This window comes from Tursiops truncatus, chromosome X (genome assembly GCF_011762595.2).
Source record: "Tursiops truncatus isolate mTurTru1 chromosome X, mTurTru1.mat.Y, whole genome shotgun sequence".
In the NCBI taxonomy this organism is placed as follows: domain Eukaryota; kingdom Metazoa; phylum Chordata; class Mammalia; order Artiodactyla; family Delphinidae; genus Tursiops; species Tursiops truncatus.
Genome location: NC_047055.1, coordinates 85,942,037 through 85,961,071, shown reverse-complemented (window position 1 = coordinate 85,961,071; position 19,035 = coordinate 85,942,037). Strand labels below are relative to the sequence as shown.

At 42.5% G+C, this 19,035-nt stretch overlaps 1 protein-coding gene across 1 annotated transcript in view; it reads left to right on the top strand.

Moving 5' to 3' along the window:
• CCNB3 (cyclin B3) overlaps positions 1-17,585 on the top strand; it is a 55,149-nt gene extending 37,564 nt beyond the window's left edge. Inside the window, 6 exon segments of the mRNA XM_033849622.2 lie at positions 8,905-9,042; positions 12,380-12,535; positions 13,368-13,517; positions 16,929-17,059; positions 17,281-17,350; positions 17,352-17,585. Coding sequence (XP_033705513.1) covers positions 8,905-9,042; positions 12,380-12,535; positions 13,368-13,517; positions 16,929-17,059; positions 17,281-17,350; positions 17,352-17,438 — 732 coding nt within the window. The 3' untranslated portion in view covers positions 17,439-17,585.
• Positions 17,586-19,035: the final 1,450 nt, after the last annotated feature.

Below are 19,035 nucleotides of genomic sequence, written 5' to 3'. Positions count from 1 at the left end.
AACAGAACATATAAGATTTTTAGAAATTTCAGGTAATGTCTGAAACATTTATATTAACATATTTCCATACAAATAACCCAAAGAAATTTTAGTATTAGTTGTTTTTTTAGTTTGTTTGATTTTTTTATACTGCAGGTTCTTATTAGACATCAATTTTATACACATCATTGTATACATGTCAATCCCAATCGCCCAATTCAGCACTCCACCATCCCCACCCCACTGCGGTTTTCCCCCCTTGGTGTCCATACGTTTGTTCTCTACATCTGTGTCTCAACTTCTGCCCTGCAAACTGCTTCATCTGTACCATTTTTCTAGGTTCCACATACATGTGTTAATATAAGATATTTGTTTTTCTCTTTCTGACTTACTTCACTCTGTATGACAGTCTCTAGATCCATCCACGTCTCAACAAATAACTCAACTTCGTTCCTTTTTATGGCTGAGTAATATTCCATTGTATATATGTACCACTTCTTCTTTATCCATTCGTCTGTCGATGGACACTTAGGTTGCTTCCATGACCTGGCTATTGTAAATAGTGCTGCAGTGAACATTGGGGTGCATGTGTCTTTTTGAATTATGGTTTTCTCTGGGTATATACCCAGTAGCAGGATTGCTGGATCATATGGTAATTCTATTTTTAGTTTTTTAAGGAACCTGCATACTGTTCTCCATAGTGGCTGTATCAATTTATATTCCCACCAACAGTGCAAGAGGGTTCCCTTTTCTCCACACCCTCTCCAGCATTTATTGTTTGTAGATTTCCTGATGATGCCCATTCTAACTGGTGTGAGGTGATACCTCATTGTAGTTTTGATTTGCATTTCTCTAATAATTAGTGATGTTGAGCAGCTTTTCATGTGCTTCTTGACCATCTGTATGTCTTCTTTGGAGAAATGTCTATTTAGGTCTTCTGCCCACTTTTGGATTGGGTTGATTGTTTCTTTAATGTTGAGGTGCATGAGCTGTTTATATATTTTGGAGATTAAACCTTTGTCCGTTGATTCATTTGTAAATATTTTCTCCCATTCTGAGGTTTGTCTTTTTGTCTTCTTTATGGTTTCCTTTGTTGTGCAAAAGCTTTTAAGTTTCATTAGGTCCCATTTGTTTATTTTTGTTTTTATTTCCATTTCTCTAGTAGGTGGATCAAAAAAGACCTTGCTGTGATTTATGTCATAGAGAGTTCTTCCTGTGTTTTCCTCTAAGAGTTTTATAGTGTCTGGTGTTACATTTAGGTCTCGAATCCATTTTGAGTTTATTTTTGTGCATGGTGTTAGGGAGCGTTCTAATTTCATTCTTTTACATGTAGCTGTCCAGTTTCCCCAGCAACACTTATTGAAGAAACTGTCTTTTCTGTGTTGTATATCTTTGCCTCCTTTGTCATAGATTAATTGACCATAGGTGCATTGGTTAATCTCTGGGCATTCTATCTTATTCCGTTGATCTATATTTCTGTTTTTGTGCCAGTACCATACTGTCTTGGTTACTGTAGCTTTGTAGTATAGTCTGAAGTAAGGGAGTCTGATTCCTCCAGCTCCGTTTTTTTCCCTCAAGACTGCTTTGGTTATTCATAGCCTTTTGTGTCTCCATACAAATTTTAAGATGATTTGTTCTAGTTCCATAAAAAATGCCATTGGTAATTTGATAGGGATTGCATTGAATCTGTAGTTTGCTTTGGGTAGTATAGTCATTTTCACAATATTGATTCTTCCAATCCAAGAACATGATATATCTCTCCATCTGTTGATATCATCTTTAATTTCTTTCATCAGTGTCTTACAGTTTTCTGCATACAGGTCTTTGGTATCCTTAGGTAGATTTATTCCTAGGTATTTTATTCTTTTTGTTGCAATGGTAAATGGGAGTGTTTCCATAATTTCTGTTTCAGATTTTTCATCATTAGTGTATAGGAATGCAAGAGATTTCTGTGCATTAATTTTGTATCCTGCAACTTTACCAAATTCATTGATTAGTTCTAGTAGTTTTCTGGTGGCATTTTTAGAATTCTCTATGTATAATATCGTGTCATCTGCAAACAGTGACAGTTTTACTTTTTCTATTCCAGTTTCTATTCCTTTTATTTCTTTTTCTTCTCTGGTTGCCGTGGCTAGGACTTCCAAAACTATGTTGAATAATAGTGGTGAGAATGGACATCCATGTCTCGTTCCTGATCTTAGGGGAAATGGTTTCAGTTTTTCAGCACTGAGAATGATGTTTGCTGTGGGTTTGTCATATGTGGCCTTTATTATGTTGAGGTAGGTTCCCTCTATGCCCACTTTCTGGAGAGTTTTTCTCATAAATGGGTGTTGAATTTTGTCAAAAGCTTTTTCTGCATCTATTGAGGTGATCATATGGATTTTAGTCTTCAATTGTTAATATGGTGTATCACATTGATTGATTTGCATATATTGAAGAATCCTTGCATCCCTGGGATAAATCTCACTTGATCGTGGTGTATGATCCTTTTAATGTGTTGTCGGATTCTGTTTGCTAGTATTTTGTTGAGCATTTTTGCATCTATATTCATCAGTGGTATTGGTCTGCAATTTTCTTTTTTTTCTTTTTTTAACATCTTTATTGGAGTATAATTGCTTTACAACGGTGTGTTAGTTTCTGCTTTATAACAAAGTGAATCAGTTATACATATACATATGTTTCCATATCTCTTCCCTGTTGCATCTCCCTCCATCCCACCCTCTCTATGCCGCCCCTCTAGATGGTCACAAAGCACCGAGCTGATCTCCCTGTGCTATGTGGCTGCTTCCCACTAGCTATCTATTTTACATTTGCTAGTGTATATATGTCCATGCCACTCTCTCACTTTGTCAGAGCTTACCCTTACCCCTCTCCGTATCCTGAAGTCTATTCTTTAATAGTTCTGTGTCTTTATTCCCATCTTGCCCCTGGTTCTTCATGACCGTTTTTTCTTTTTCCCTTAGATTCCATATATATGTGTTAGCATACAGTATTTGTTTTTCTCTTTCTGACTTACTTCACTCTGTATGACAGACTCTAGGTCCATCCACCTCACTACAAATAACTCAGTTTCAATCGTTTTTATGCCTGAGTAATATTCCATTGTATATATGTGCCACATCTTTATCCATTCGTCTGTTGATGGACACTTAGGTTGCTTCAGTGTCCTAGGTATTGTAAATAGAGCTGCAATGAACATTTTGGTCCATGACACTTTTTGAATTATTGTTTTCTCAGGGTATATGCCCATTAGGGGGATAGCTGGGTCATATGGTTGTTCTATTTTTAGTTTTTTAAGGAACCTCCATACTGTTCTCCATAGTGGCTGTATCAGTTTACATTCCCACCAACAGTGCAAGAGGGTTCCCTTTTCTCCACACCCTCTCCAGCATTTACTGTTTCTAGATTTTTTGATGATGGCCATTCTGACCGATACAAGATGCTATCTAATTGTAGTTTTGATTTGCATGTCTCTAATGATTAATGATGTTGAGCATTCTTTCATGTGTTTGTTGGCAATCTGTAAATCTTCTTTGGATAAATCTCTGTTTACGTCTTCAACCCATTTTTGGATTGGATTGTTTGTTTTTTGATATTGAGCTGCATGAGCTGCTTGTATATTTTGGAGATTAATCCTTTGTCAGTTGCTTCATTGGCAAATATTTTCTCCCATTCTGAGGGTTGTCTTTTGGTCTTGTTTATGGTTCCCTTTGCTGTGCAAAAGTCTTTAAGTTTCATTAGGTCCCATTTGTTTATTTTTGTTTTTATTTTCATTTCTCTAGGAGGTGGGTCAAAAGGATCTTGCTGTGATTTATTTCATAGAGTGTTCTTCCTATGTTTTCCTCTAAGAGTTTGATAGTGTCTGGCCTTACATTTAGGTCTTTAATCCATTTTGAGTTTATTTTTGTGTATGGTGTTAGGGAGTGTTCTAATTTCATAGTTTTACATGTACCTGTCCAGTTTTCCCAGCACCACTTATTGAAGAGGCTGTCTTTTCTCTGCTGTGTATTCTTGCCTCCTTTATCAAAGATAAGGTGACTGTATGTGCGTGGGTTTATCTCTGGGCTTTCTATCCTGTTCCATTGATCTATATTTCTGTTTTTGTGCCAGTACCATACTGTCTTGATTACTGTAGCTTTGTAGTATAGTCTGAAATCAGGGAGCCTGATTCCTCCAGCTCCATTTTTCTTTCTCAAGTTTGCTTTGGCTATTCAGGGTCTTTTGTGTTTCCATACAAATTGTGAAATTTTTTGTTCTAGTTCTGTGAAAAATGCCAGTGGTAGTTTGATAGGGATTGCATTGAATCTGTAGATTGCTTTGGGTAGTAGATGCATTTTCACAATGTTGATTCTTCCAATCCAAGAATATGGTATATCTCTCCATCTATTGTATCACCTTTAAATTTTTTCATCAGTGTCTTATAATTTTCTGCATACAGGTCTTTTATCTCCTTAGGTAGGTATATTCCTAGATATTTTATTCTTTTTGTTGCAGTGGTAAATACGTGTGTTTTCTTAATATCACTTTCAGATATTTTATCATTAGTGTATAGGAATGCCAGAGATTTCTGTGCATTAATTTTGTGTTGTGCTACTTAACCAAATTCCTTGATTAGCTCTGGTTGTTTTCTGGTGGCATCTTTAGGATTCTCTATGTATAGTATCATGTCATCTGCAAACAGTGACAGCTTTACTTCTTCTTTTCCAATTTGGATTCCTTTTATTTCTTTTTCTTCTCTGATTGCTGTGGCTAAAACTTCCAAAACTATGTTGAATAAGAGTGGTGAGAGTGGGCAACCTTGTCTTGTTCCTGATCATAGTGGAAATGGTTTCAGTTTTTCACCATTGAGGATGATGTTGTCTGTGGGTTTGTCATATATGGCCTTTATTATGTTGAGGAAAGTTCCCTCTATGCCTACTTTCTTCAGGGTTTTTATCATAAATGGGTGTTGAATTTTGTCAAAAGCTTTCTCTGCATCTATTGAGATTATCATATGGTTTTTCTCCTTCAATTTTTTAATATGGTTTATCACATTGATTGATTTCCATATATTGAAGAATCCTTGCATTCCTGGAATAAACCCCACTTGATCGTGGTGTATGATCCTTTTAATGTGTTGTTGGATTCTGTTTGCTAGTATTTTGTTGAGGATTTTTGCATCTATGTTCATCAGTGATATTGGCCTGTAGTTTTCTTTCTCTTTGACATCTTTGTCTGGTTTTGGTATCAGGGTGATGGTGGCCTTGTAGAATGAGTTTGGGAGTGTTCCTGCCTCTGCTATATTTTGGAAGTGTTTGAGAAGGATAGGTGTTAGCTCTTCTCTAAATGTTTGATAGAATTTGCCTGTGAAGCCATATGGTCCTGGGCTTTTGTTTGTTGGAAGATTTTTAATCACAGTTTCAATTTCAGTGCTTGTGGTTGGTCTGTGCATATTTCCTATTTCTTCCTGGTTCAGTCTCGGCACGTTGTGCATTTCTAAGAATTTGTCCATTTCTTCCAGGTTGTCCATTTTTTCGGCATAGATTTGCTTGTAGTAGTCTCTCATGATCCTTTGTATTTCTGCAGTGTCAGTTGTTACTTCTCCTTTTTCATTTCTAATTCTATTGATTTGAGTCTTCTCCCTTTTTATCTTGATGAGTCTGGCGAATGGTTTATCCATTTGGTTTATCTTCTCAAAGAACCAGCTTTTAATTTTATTGATCTTTGCTTTCATTTCCTTCATTTCTTTTTCATTTATTTCTGATCTGATCTTCATGATTTCTTTCCTTCTGCTACCTTTGGGCTTTTTTTGTTCTTCTTTCTCTAATTGCTTTAGGTGCAAGGTTAGGTTGTTTATTTGAGATGTTTCCTGTTTCTTAAGGTAGGATTGTATTGCTATAAACTTCCCTCTTAGAACTGCTTTTGCTGCATCCCATAGGTTTTGTGTCGTCGTGTCTTCATTATCATTTGTTTTTAGGTATTTTTTGATTTCCTCTTTGATTTCTTCAGTGATCGCTTGGTTATTAAGTAGTGTATTGTTTAGCCTCCATGTGTTTGTATTTTTTACTGATCTTTTCCTGTAATTGATATCTAGTCTCATAGCATTGTGGTCGGAAAAGGTAGTTGATACAATTTCAATTTTCTTAAATTTACCAGGGCTTGATTTGTGACCCAAGATATGATCTATCCTGTAGAATGTTCCATGAGCACTTGAGAAGAATGTGTATTCTGTTGTTTTTGGATGGAATGTCCTATAAATATCAATTAAGTCCATCTTGTTTAACGTATCATTTAAAGCTTTTGTTTCTTATTTATTTTCTTTTTGGATGATGTTTCCATTGTTGAAAGTGGGGTGTTAAAGTCCCCTACTATGATTGTCGATTTTACTCTCGATTTCTCCTTTTATGGCTGTTAGCCATTGCCGTATGTATTGAGGTGCTCCTATGTTGGGTGCATATATATTTATAATTGTTATATCTTTTTCTTGCATTGATCCCTTGATCATTATGTAGTGTCCTTCCTTGTCTCTTGTAACATTCTATTTCCAAGATTGTTCATCTTTGCTATCATTATTCTGAATTATTTTTCAGGTAGACTGCCTATTTCCTCTTCATTCCCAAAGTCCACTGCCTCAATTTTGGGTGATTTGTTGTCTATTCAGGTGTTCCAGAGATACAGGGTACATCAAGTTGATTGTGGAGGTTTAATCCGCTGCTTCTGAGGCTGCAAGGAGAAAATTCCTTTTCTCTTCTTTGTTTGCACAGCTCCTGGAGCTCAGCTTCAGATTTGGCCCTGCCTCTGCATGTAGGTTGCCCTCTGGTGTCGACAGGAGGGGGTTAAAGGGGAACTACCATACGACCCAGCAATCCCACTACTGGGCATATACCCTGAGAAAACTATAATTCAAAAAGAGTCATGTAGCAAAATGTTCATTGCAGCTCTATTTACAATAGCCAGGAGATGGAAGCAACCTAAGTGTCCATCATCAGATGAATGGATAAAGAAGTTGTGGCACATATATACAATGGAATATTACTCAGCCATAAAAAGAAACGAAATTGAGCTATTTGTAATGAGGTGGATGGACCTAGATAGAGTCTGTCATACAGAGTGAAGTAAGTCAGAAAGAGAAAAACAAATAATGTATGCTAACACATATATATGGAATTTAAGAAAAGAAAAAGGTCATGAAGAACCTAGGGGTAAGACGGGAATAAAGACACAGACCTACTAGAGAATGGACTTGAGGATATGGGGAGGGGCAAGGGTAAGCTGTGACAAAGTGAGAGAGTGGCATGGGCGTATATACACTACCAAACGTAAAATAGGTAGCTAGTGGGAAGCAGCCTCATGGCACAGGGAGATCAGCTCAGTGCTTTGTGACCACCTGGATGGGTGGGATAGGGAGGGTGGGAGGGAGGGAGATGCAAGAGGGAAGACATATGGGAACATATGTATATGTATAACTGATTCACTTTGTTATCAAGCAGAAACTAACACACCATTGTAAAGCAATTGTGCGCCAATAAAGATGTTAAAAAAAAAAATAGGAGTGGCTGATTCGCGGGCTCTGCCTCCTCAGGCCGGGGGGAGGGAGGTGTATAGAAGGCGGGGTGAGCCTGTGGAGGCAGAGGCCCGAGTGACATTGCAACAGCTTGAGGTGTGCTTTGTGTTCTCCTGGGGAAGTTTCCCCTGGATCACAGGACGCTGGCAGTGGTGGGCTGCATAGGCTTCTTGGAGGGGAGCTGTGGATAGTGATCTGTGCTTGCACACAGGAGTTTTGGTGGCTTCAGGAGCAGTGTTAGCAGTTCATGCCCATCTCTGTTGTCTGCGGTGGTTGCCGGCGGTTTGTGCCCATCTCTGAAGCTCTTTTAAGCAGTGTTCTGAATCTCTTCTCCTCGCACACCCTGAAACAATGGTCTCTTGCCTCTTAGGCAGTTCCAGACCTTTTCCCGGACTCCCTCCCTGCTAGCTGTGGCGCACTAACCCCATTCAGGCTGTGTTCCCTCAGCCAACCCCAGTCCTCTCCCTGGGATCTGACCCACCAGAGCCTCTGCTCCTAGTCCCCACCCACCCTGGTGGGTGAGTAGAGAAGCATGTCAGGCTGGTGAGTGCTGGTCGGCACCGATCCTCTGTGCGGGGATCACTCTGGTTTGTCCTCTGCACCCCTGTTGCTGCGCTCTCCTCTGTGGCTCCGAAGTGTCCCCCCCCACCCACACCCCATCTCCGCCAGTGAAGGGGCTTCCTAGTGTGTGGAAACTTTTCCTCCTTCACAGCTCCCTCCCACTGGTGCAGGTCCCGTCCCTATCCTTTTGTCTCTGTTTTTTCTTTTGCCCTACCCAGGTACGTGGGGAGTTTCTTGCCTTTTTGGAAGTCTGAGGTCTTCTGCCAGCGTTCAGTAGCTGTTCTGTAGGAGTTGTTCCATGTGTAGATGTATTTCTGATGTATCTGTGGGGAGGAAGGTGGTCTCCACGTCTTACTCCTCTGCCATCTTGAAGATGTCTCCCTATTATCTGAATGCCTCTTTGAAGTGGATGCTTTGGCAATCAGAGCTTAAGTCAGGCACTTGCATTACAAAAAGTCAACCGTCAGGGTTTACACTACAAAGTAGCAAATGGGGAAAGCAAGAATCTAAGTTTTGGAGATGAAAGAGAGAGGGTGTGTTCACTCAAGGTGCTCATAGAGAAGGCAGAGCATCTCCCTCTGATGTAAGATTGGTCACTTACCCAAATGTGTAGATAGATAATGCCAGGGTCCTCAAAGGCACTAGAGATATAGCCAGACCCCTAACTGAATGAGTTCTTGCATTCATAGCAGAGTTTCAGCTGGCCAGGCCTGGTAGCACCACTGTCCTCAATACCACAGACCAGGTAGTTACATCTATCTGGATGTGCCTTTGGAGTTGGACAATACGTGGATTCCTGCCCTGTTTGTGTGTTCCTCCAGATGACCTTTGAGATGAGTCATGAGACCCTGTACTTGGCAGTGAAGCTGGTAGATCACTACCTTATGGAGGTAATATGCAAGAGGGACAAGCTACAACTCCTTGGTTCCACTGCTTTTCTGATTGCAGCAAAATTTGAGGTGAGCCTGAGTCCATAGGACCTGGAGAAAACTAATCAATCGGTTTCTATCCAAGCCAGATATATATGTATGTATGTATGTATGTGCATTTACATATGTATGTATATATATGCATGCATATGTGTATGTATATATTATATACATGTATATACATATATATATACGCATGTGTGTACATTCACATGTGTATTTGTGTGTGTATACAATTACATACATGCACACAAATAAGTTTTCCTACCGATTTTTTGTCTTCCTAAGCAGGGAAACTGGTGTTGGGTGCAAATGGTGGTGTATTTGTTTCCTGGCGTCAACAAAATTCTCCCTTTTCCTCTTTGAAGATGTGTGTAGGTGGACATATTACTAGTTAAATGGATTGTTCTTTTTAAAGCTTCCTTCTGGACCATAATTTTCTGTCCCCACCCCATTTTCTTCTTCCAGCAACTCCACCTCTGTCTAGTGGAGTCTTGAATTGCTTATATAAGGAAGCATTTCCAAATCTAGGTGCTGGAGACATTTAAGAGAAAATGGCCTGGTGTAGATGGTAGTGAGTCCAAGTAAATTAGTTATTTTTGAAGTAGCAGTATAAAAGCAAGTAGCTGGCCTTTCCTTCATAACCATATCCATCTAACTACTTTATCTGAGTCTTTCCTCTTCCTTATATGCTAAATGATCTTGTTCTACTCTCATTTTTCCTTCAGATAGACTAATAGTATAAAACCTTAGGGTTTAGGAACAGAGAAGTAGCAACTTTTATGAGTACAAAAACCTTTAGAACTGTGGATTTGTCTTTGTGTTCCCTACTCAGATCTGTCCCTAACTAGCTTTCTGCTTCCCTTCTTCATTCTCTCCTTTACTCACTAGCTCCTACCTCGATCAGTACCTCCCTCTCTAACTCCACCCCTCCTTTGCTCCTTACTTGCCTCCCTCTCTCACCACTTCCGGCCCTCACTCCACTTCCGGCCCTCACTGCACTTCCACCCTCTCTTCAATTCTGCTCTCTCTCCACTTCTGCCCTTGCTCCACTTCCACCCTCGCTCCACTTCTGCCCTGTTCCACTTCTGCCCTTGCTCGGTAGCTCCCTTCTTCCCTCCAGCCTTCTTTCAATCCCTTCCTTGATCCCTCAATCCCTGTTTTGTACACTCGCTCACTCCATGCTGGGCCCCTCCCTCCATCCCACCCACCCACTCTCTGTTGCTCTTTCTAACTCTCCTTTTCTCTATCCTTCTCTCGCTCACTCCTTCCCCTCCTCACTTGATCCCTCCTTCCATGACCCTCTCCCTTCCACCCTGGTTCTATCCCTCACTCCTCCATGCCTTCCCACCCACCTACCCACCCCATCGCGCCTTCCCTCCTACTCCACCCTCCTCTCTTCCACCCTCCCTCCCTTCCTGTCCCTTTCCTTTGTTCACTCTCTTCTCTCCTTCCCTAGCTAATGTTCTTCCCTCTGTCACTCCCTCTCTCTCTTCCTCCTCCTTCCCTCTCCTCCCTGTTGCTTCTCTAGTGTGTGCTCCCCTCCCTCCTCCTTTGCTTCCTCCTCCCCTCCTCCCTCACCCTTCCTTTTCTGCTGGTTCCTTCTCTCCCCTCCCTGCTTGCTCCTTCCCTCCGTATCTCCCATCCTTGCTCCATGGTACTCTGGCACCATGACTCCCCCCACCTTAACTTCCTCACACCCTCCTTCCCTGTCTCCTTCCTTTTTCCTCCTTCTCTCTCTTCTTCCTTCCTCCCTCCCTCCCTCCCTCCCTCCCTCGTTCTCCCCATTTCCCTCTCTGGCTCACTTCCTTCCCTACTGTCTTGCTCCCTGGTTCCCTTGCTCCCCCTCACTCCCTGCTCCCTCTCTGCTCAGCTCCCTCTCACTCACTTCCGTGGTCACTCCCTCCCACCCACTCATGCTTGTTCCCTTCCACCCTCTTTCCCTCCCTGGCTCCTTTTCTCCTTGGTTCTCTCCCTCCTTCCCATCCTCCCTCCTTCCTGATTGCCCTTGCTCCCTAGCCTCCTCCTTCCCTTTCTTCCTCTTTCTCTTCCTCCTCCCTCACTCTCTCCCTTGTTCCCTGCTTCCCTCTCTAGCTCATTTCCTTCCCTGCTCACTGGCTTCCTGGTTCATTCCCTTGCTCCCCTTCCTTTCTCTTTTCACGTCTCTCCCTTTCTCCTCCTTCCTCCACCTACCTAGGGATGTCCTTGTGGCTTAAGCAAGTGCTCCCTGTCTCAGCCTCAAGGGGGTTAAAAAAGCAGCTGGGGGTTCCTGGACAACCAAGAGCGGGAGGGAGAAGGAGTGTGCAAGGTGCTCTCATTAGCAAATTTTGGAACAAGGAGCACCCCTCTTCTGGTTATCAGGACAAAGGACCTCCACTAAGTTTTTTGGAGCAGGGGTGTCTTCCCCTCACAGGACTGAGAAGTACAGAAAGACTTTTGCAAGGGGAGGTATGGAGATGATATGAGAAGAGAAGAAAGGAAGGAGCCACTGGTGAGTAGAGCAGTAGAAGGGAGAGTTTCTTGTCCTGGTCTTGTCACTAGGTTGCTGTGTGACCTTGAGCAAGTCACTTCCTCTCTCTGGGCCTCAATTTCCCTGTCTGCAAACCCAGAGGGTTGGTCCAGTTTGTGATCTGAAAATAAAGGTGTGAGAAGAAGGCTGGGGTGGGCAGTGAGGTGCAGCTAGAGAAAAGATTCAGGGGTCTACCTGCCTCCTAGTCCTTTCCCCCAAACTAAGGTTCAACCTGCAAAGGGCAGGACATGGAAAGGTGCCCCAGATTGTGGAGGGGGGTTTTCTTCTCACCCTTGGCTTGGCTTGGACCTTCCCAGTCTAGCCCCCTTGCACATCTCCCATCCCTTGGTCTTCAGTCTCTGCTTAGGTTCCCTCTGTGCCTATCTCTCTCTGTCTCTCACTGCCTATTACCCCAGTAGTGCCCCCTCTCAAACATCTTTATTCATTCCTTAGACAAGAAAACAAAGTGTGGGCTTATTTTCCATCTCTAGCTCCCTTCCTGTGGTCTCCTTCCCTCTGTTTCCCCAAGAGTAGGCCTTAGATTTCCCATTTCTGGCTCTCACTCATTAGAAGAGAGATCAGTGCTTCCAGTCCCTGTGCCATATTATGCCGCTTCCAGTGCTATAAGAATCTACCACAAGAGGCCCTATCCTCTCTCCTCCTATCTCTCTGATTTTGTTTTTCAGATGTACTACTCAAAAACCAGAAGCTGGCTCTCAGAGCTACCCTGAAGGTTCATGCCAGGGAATGTTATTACCTCCTATCCTTCACCCCTCTCCTCCCCTGCCTTTCATCTCCAAGCAGAGAGGAGTGGGCTGTCTTAGCCTGGTTGTGACTGCCTCTCCTCTCCACCCATAGGAGCCCAGCCCACCTTGTGTGGATGACTTCCTGTACATCTGTGATGATATTTATAAGCGAGATGAGATGCTCGCCATGGAAATCAGCATCCTAAAAACCCTCAAATTTGATATCAACATTCCCATCGCCTATCATTTTCTGCGCAGATATGCTAAGGTAAGACAGGGCAGGTACATCTTCATTTTACCACTGCTGGGTTAGTCCCCTCCATTCCCAGAGTGGCTGCTTGAGTGGTAGGAAAAGGGAAAGGGACAACTGGGGACAGGGGAATTTCTTCTTCAGTCCACCCTCCTAGATTGGCAATCTTTATGGAGTGTGGGGGGAAGAAAATTGCATATTTCCATGGTATGCCTATAAAGTTTTGAGGTGAGGGCAGAGTAGGGGAGGGGAAGAAGATTCTTTGATCAGGAAGGGACACTTGGGAAGTTTAGGGGAGATGCTGTCAAAGTTCTCTTCCTTCACCTGAATATTGGTTACAGGGGAAGTCACTTTGTATTATACAAGTGTGTCTTGTTGTAGGATTTGTGTGTGTGTGTGTGTGTGTATACACACATGCGTGCCCCCCCACACACACACACACGCACACACATATTCAAACAAGAAAAGGGAAGGAGTTCTTTTGGAGCATGAAATACCTCCTAGTCTGGAACCCAGTGAAAAGTCAACAGTTGGAGGCCTTCGGCTCTTCAAAGGATGGCATGTACAGAAAGGGGAGGTGGAGGGTACCACAATCACACTTGATAATTTGGTTTAAAACCCTGAAAATGGCAAATACCATTGCCAATTTCGTAATCCCCCCTCCTAAAGATTCTGTGCTTTGGGGGCAGGGTCCTTAGTGTGAGTCATGGTGGCAAAAGAGGTACATTGTTCAGGCAGAGAGCCATTTAGGCCCAAGGTGGGATAACTGGAGTGAGTGAGTGCAGGGGGTTTTCTGCTTGGTGCCAGTGTTCTGAATTGATTGCTGAGCCAGTCTTCTTCCTGCCTTTAGTGTGTCCATGCCAGCATGAAGACACTGACCTTGTCCCGCTTCATCTGTGAAATGACCCTGCAGGAATACGACTATGTCCAGGAGAGGGCTTCCAAGCTAGCTGCTGGCTCCTTCCTCCTGGCCCTCTACATGAAGAAGCTCGGACACTTGGTAAACACTTGTGTGCGGTGGGGAAGAAGGAGTAGGGATTTTAAAAAAACATATTTATTTATTTATTTTATTTTTGGCTGCATCGAGTCTTAGTTACAGGATGTGGGCTCTTCATGCAGCACACGGGCTTCTCTTCAGTTGTGGCACATGGGCTCCAGAGTGTGTGGGCTCAGTAATTGTGGCACGTGGGCTTAGTTGCCCCGTGGCATGTGGGATCTTAGTTCCCTGCCCAGGATCGAACCCCCGTCCCCTGCATTGGAAGGCAGATTCTTAACCAGTGGACCACCAGGAAAGTCCCAGGGATAGGGATTTAAAAGCACAGGGTCAGCTCAGGAGGAAGGTGTAAACTAGGGCTGTGGGAAACTCTGTGACAAAACTACTACATACCTGCCATTATGAATCCTTTAACATCTTGACATCTTAGGGGCCTGGCTGCCTAAAGGGTTTCTAGAGCCATGGTTTTAAAGTATTTTATTTCACTTTTCTTCATCACAGTACCCTTTCTTCCAAAGACAGCTTACCTGAAAGCCCAGTATCACAAAACAGACTAATGTGAAATTATTCTGATTGCAGCAGGGGGTGGCGTGGACCCACTTCTTGCCTTACCCCATTCCACCCCTGCTCCTTGCAGCCCCCTCAGCAAGGTTGGCCCCCCAAGGGAGCTCATTGGAACAGGATTTGGAAAGCACTGACCCAGAGAACAGAGTAGTGAAAGCAACTGTCCATGTGTATAACAGGGGACTCAGATATACTATTGTGCTCTTCTCTGAGGAGGAAGGTCCCCACAGCCTCCTTCCCCAATACAAATAAAATGCATATTTGATACTTTCTCAATTTTATAAAAAATTGTGAATAAAAGTAACTTTAGAACACTATGAATTTTTACTGACGTGTAACATGCAATCCAATAGAAAAAGTATGCTTGCAAATGAGCATACTCTTCCCAACCACTCCTAAGACCCTGCAGCCTAGAAATTCTAGCACCACTACTGATGGAGAAACCTCTGTGTGCTGAGGAAAAACCCTATAAACAGTTGTGTGAATTTGGACAAGGCACTGATATTTCTTGGGACAGAGAAAGCATTAAGTAAATGGCAGGGATGGCGATGAGAAAGAATACGTAATAATAATGGCTAGCATTTATTGAGTTCTTAGACAGTGAACTAAACACTTTGTCTATTAACTCAATCTTCACAACAACCCTATGAGATCAGCACTATTATTCCTATTGTACAGATAAGAAATAACTTCCCATGTTTGGCTAATGAGAGGCAGAGCTAGGATTTTGGGAACTAGGAGTCTGTTCAAAGAATATACCTACTCTATAATCAGAATGGATGTGGCCGTAGCCCTGGAGCCATGATCTTGGAGGCCCCATGCTGACCCAGGCTTTTACCCTTGGGTCCTGGGGAAGGCTGGTAGGTCCTGAGGGAGGACAGTTGAGAGGCTCAGGGCAGCAAACTGCTTGCCAACCAGTATAAAAATATTTCAGTGTTTTAACACTTGGCATGGCTGTACCAGTGAGTATCAGCTAAGTGTCAGCCCTGATCTGAACCCAGGTAGTCTGGATCCATAGTCCTCTACACTATATATACTGCTATAGATGAGAAAGTCTTCACAGAGGAGGTGACTTTTGAGTTGGGTCTTGAGAGATGAGTAGGAACCTTGAGAAGAGACATTCTAGGCAGAGGGAACAACAATTGAAAAGATGTGAAGGCAATAAGAAAACAGTGTGATGTATTCAGGGCAGAATAAGACATTTCCTATGGATAGAGCAGAGGATGTATGAGTAGGGAATGGTGAGAGGTGAGACCAGAATGGTAGAGTGTGGTCAGATTGTGAGAAGCCTTTGATGCCATGCTGAAAGATCCATTTTACACTAAGGCATTGCAAGTTTTTAAGGCAGGGGAGTGACATCTTCCTGTTTGTATGTTTTGGAAACAGTACTAGTATATAGCAGTATGGAAGGTATATTAGATGAGAGAGCGTATGTGAACGTATCAACACCAGTGAGTGGGCTTTTATAATAATCAATGTGAAGCATTGGGGCAGTGAACAATTGAACAATGTGAACAATTGGGGCAGTGACAGTAGGGCTGTTAATCTTAATTAACACACCCAATATGATGTGTTATCCCATGTGTTACTCCCCTGCTCAGCATGCCAATGACTGCCCTTTGCCTGTGGCAGTGGTTTCCAAAGAGTATTCAGTAGAGCCTTGGGATTCCTGCAGAAGTATCTCAGGGGCCCAGGGGCCATGTAAAAGGTAAAGGGATCCAAATTGGTGGGCTTCTTAGTTCCCACCCCCAATTCCAGGTAAGATATTTGGGCTTCCAGGTAAGATATTTGGGAAAACATGAGTTCAGGGAAAATAATTTAAGACATTTTAAGAAAACCACTGCCTCACAGAATAATGAATTTTCTTTTCTCTACCTGTGGAACTCCCACTAGACTTTCAGTACCTATTGCAGATGTGCCCTCCTCTGCAAAGCTTTTTGTGACTTTCCCAGCCAAAATTCATGGGTCCTGCAGCTCTGTTCCTCCACTGTCCCATGCTCCCTTCCATTGTAGCACTTCCCACACATTTTATAATTCTATGTGTGCATGTCTGTCTCCCCAACTAGACTACAGACTCCTCAAGAGCAGGAGCCTTAGTCATCTCTTAGTCATCTTTGTATTCCCAGCATCCTGTATGGGGCTTGGTAATATCCTAGCTAGCATTGTTTGGGTATGTGCTAGACTCTGTTCCATGTGCTTTATGTCTATTAACTCATTTAAGCCTGTTATATAATTACTGTAATCGTCCCTATTTGGCAGATTTGGAAACTGAGGCACCTAGAGGTTAAGTAACTGGCTCAAGGCCATGCTGTTAATGGAGCTGGAATTTGAACCCAGGCAGTTTGCCTCCAGAGCCTTTGCTCTTAAACACTCTGCGATATTCCTTTTGCCACATGATAGGCATCCTTAAAGTTGACTGAGAAAATGAATGCATGAAATGATAGCTGTTTGAGCCAGAGAGGAGGAACAGCCTTAAGTTCCTGCTGGCTATTTAGTTGGGACCTCAAGTTTGTTCTGAGGTTTGCCTGGCCATTGGCTCTTAACCTGAGAGTAAGTAACAAAGTCAGTCCTGTTCCTTAAATTCTTTGGTGGATTTCAGTTTAAATACCTATGGCTAGGGCTAATATCCAGCTGGTGCATATGGATATAGCCACATCACTAGCCTGCAGCTGGAACATAGTCTTCTAGGTAGTACCCTATAATTATTGGTCGGTGTCTGTGCTCTATGAGTCTTTGAATTGTTTGACTTTCTTCCCTGCCTGTACTATGGATAGGAAGTTTCGATTTGGGTATTGGAGACAGGAAGTATCTGCTTCCTGTTGTAAAAGTCACTGTCCATGTTGCTTCTTCCAGGCTCCTACCCTGGAGTATTACAGTGGCTACAAGACCTCTGATCTTCACCCCTTGGTCAGGCAGCTGAACATCCTGCTGACTTTGCGTTTGTGCAATAGGCTCAAGACTGTGCATTCCAAGTATTCTCACCAGTAAGTACCAAGCTCCAGTTGAGGCTGGGTTTGTGCTCAGTCATGGGGAGGCCCAGACTAACCTCATTTAAGGGAAAAGAAAGATTCAGGTACTTTTTACCTTACTTTCTGCTCCAGAGTTAAAGCAAGATAGGGAACCAAGGGCCTATGTCCCACTTATTCCATGGAGCCTGCTTGCTTTGGGCTATTTTACACTGAGCAGACCCCTCTTCCTTTTGCAGGGTCTTCTTTGAAGTCACCAAAATCCCACCCTTGGACGTGTTGAAACTGGAGGAGATTTTGAACTGCTGCTAATTCTGAGGCCGAGGGTCTGGTACTCTGGCAGCAGCCACCGGGGCCAGGCAGGCGTGTAAATAAGCTGTATTTATTCTGTCCTTGAATTTGTCTTTTCATCACTTTTCTTCATTTTTACTGTTTGTCTATTCCCAAACTGATAATGTTGTAAATATTTGTGTTTTTTATGAAAGAGAAGAAATTATTGTTGTATTTGATTAGAAATTTAATAAAAATTAATGGTTGTTGTTAACATGGCTCACTTCCCCCCTTATTGCTCAGGAGCCCCACACATAGCCCTGTTTTTTTCCTGCCTAGTAAAGGCTGTGCCTCAGGGTCTAGCTTATCCAATTTCCCTCTCTGTTTGGAGACTTTCTCTTCACAGGAAGAGGAATTGATCTAGGTGTGAACTGATGAATGAGTCTATAGACTTGTGGTGGGAGGGGTAGTCCAAAGAGACCCCACTACCCGACAGGCCTCAGTGTTCAGATCTGGGGCGGCTGGAAACGTGGGCCAATACCCTTTGGTCCCCATTTCAGGTTGCCAGCTTTCCTTGCTTCTTCCTAGATGATGAAAAGGTAGGGATAAGGATTTTCACTGAAATGTACCCCTACTTTTGTAGTAAGGTGTCTTTCTAGAGTCTAAATTTGAAAAAAACTTTGAGTGGTGCACTGAAGTCTCTTTTGGTCTTTCAGTAAAGAGGAGAAATTTCCACCTGTGAAATCAGCAAGATGTCCCATGAATGTAAGCATCAACCAGTTGCTCAATCCTTCATTCATAAAGCTTTAAGGAGGTTCTACTCTCTCTCTCTCTCTCCCCTATCTTTGGGGTAATGTGTACTGGTACAGGTACTTCAGTTGTTAACAGAGGACTTGAACATCTTCTGTGCTGGTTGATGAAGAGCCACTGCCTCAATCTTGCCTCTAGGACCTCTGGGACCTCCCCACAATCTAGCAACTGAATCAAGTAATGTCTGTCATAGCAGGAGACCTCCAGGACTCTGTTCTAGTACTGTGGCTGGCAACTGTTGTGATTGCTCTGTGGCTGATTGTTATCACTTGTCAAATATTTTGAAAATTAGTCCTGGAGATGGATATCTGGTAGGGGGGCAGTCATTGAAGACTCCCCAATTCTGACCCAAGAATCCCTATGCTAGTCTGGTCATATCTCCTTTTCTGAAGGGTTGGACACAGGAGGGAGAGCATGTCATGACCTTAGATGTCTTAGTGCTGTCTATTTTTAAAAAACGTTTTATTTTTTTGTTTCCTCAAATTTTATTTTTTAAAAACTTTTATTGGAGTATAGTTGATTTACAATGTTGTGTTAGTTTCAGTAAAGTGATTCAGTTATACATATACATATATGTATATGTTCTTTTTCAGATTCTTTACCCATATAGGTTATTACAGAATATTGAGTAGAGTTCCCTGTGCTATACAGTAGATTCTCATTGGTTATTTTGTATATAGTAGTGTGTGTATGTTAATCCAAAGCTCCTAATTTATCCCTCCCCCCTCCATGTTTCCCTTTTGGTAACCATAAGTTTGTTTTCAAAATCTGTGAGTCGTTTTAGTTTTTAATTGGAGTATAGTTGATTTACAATGTTGTGTTAGTTTCAGGTGTACAGCAAAGTGAATCAGTTATACATATACATATACCCACTCTTTTTTATTTTTATTCTTATTTTATTTTTTTTTTGCAGT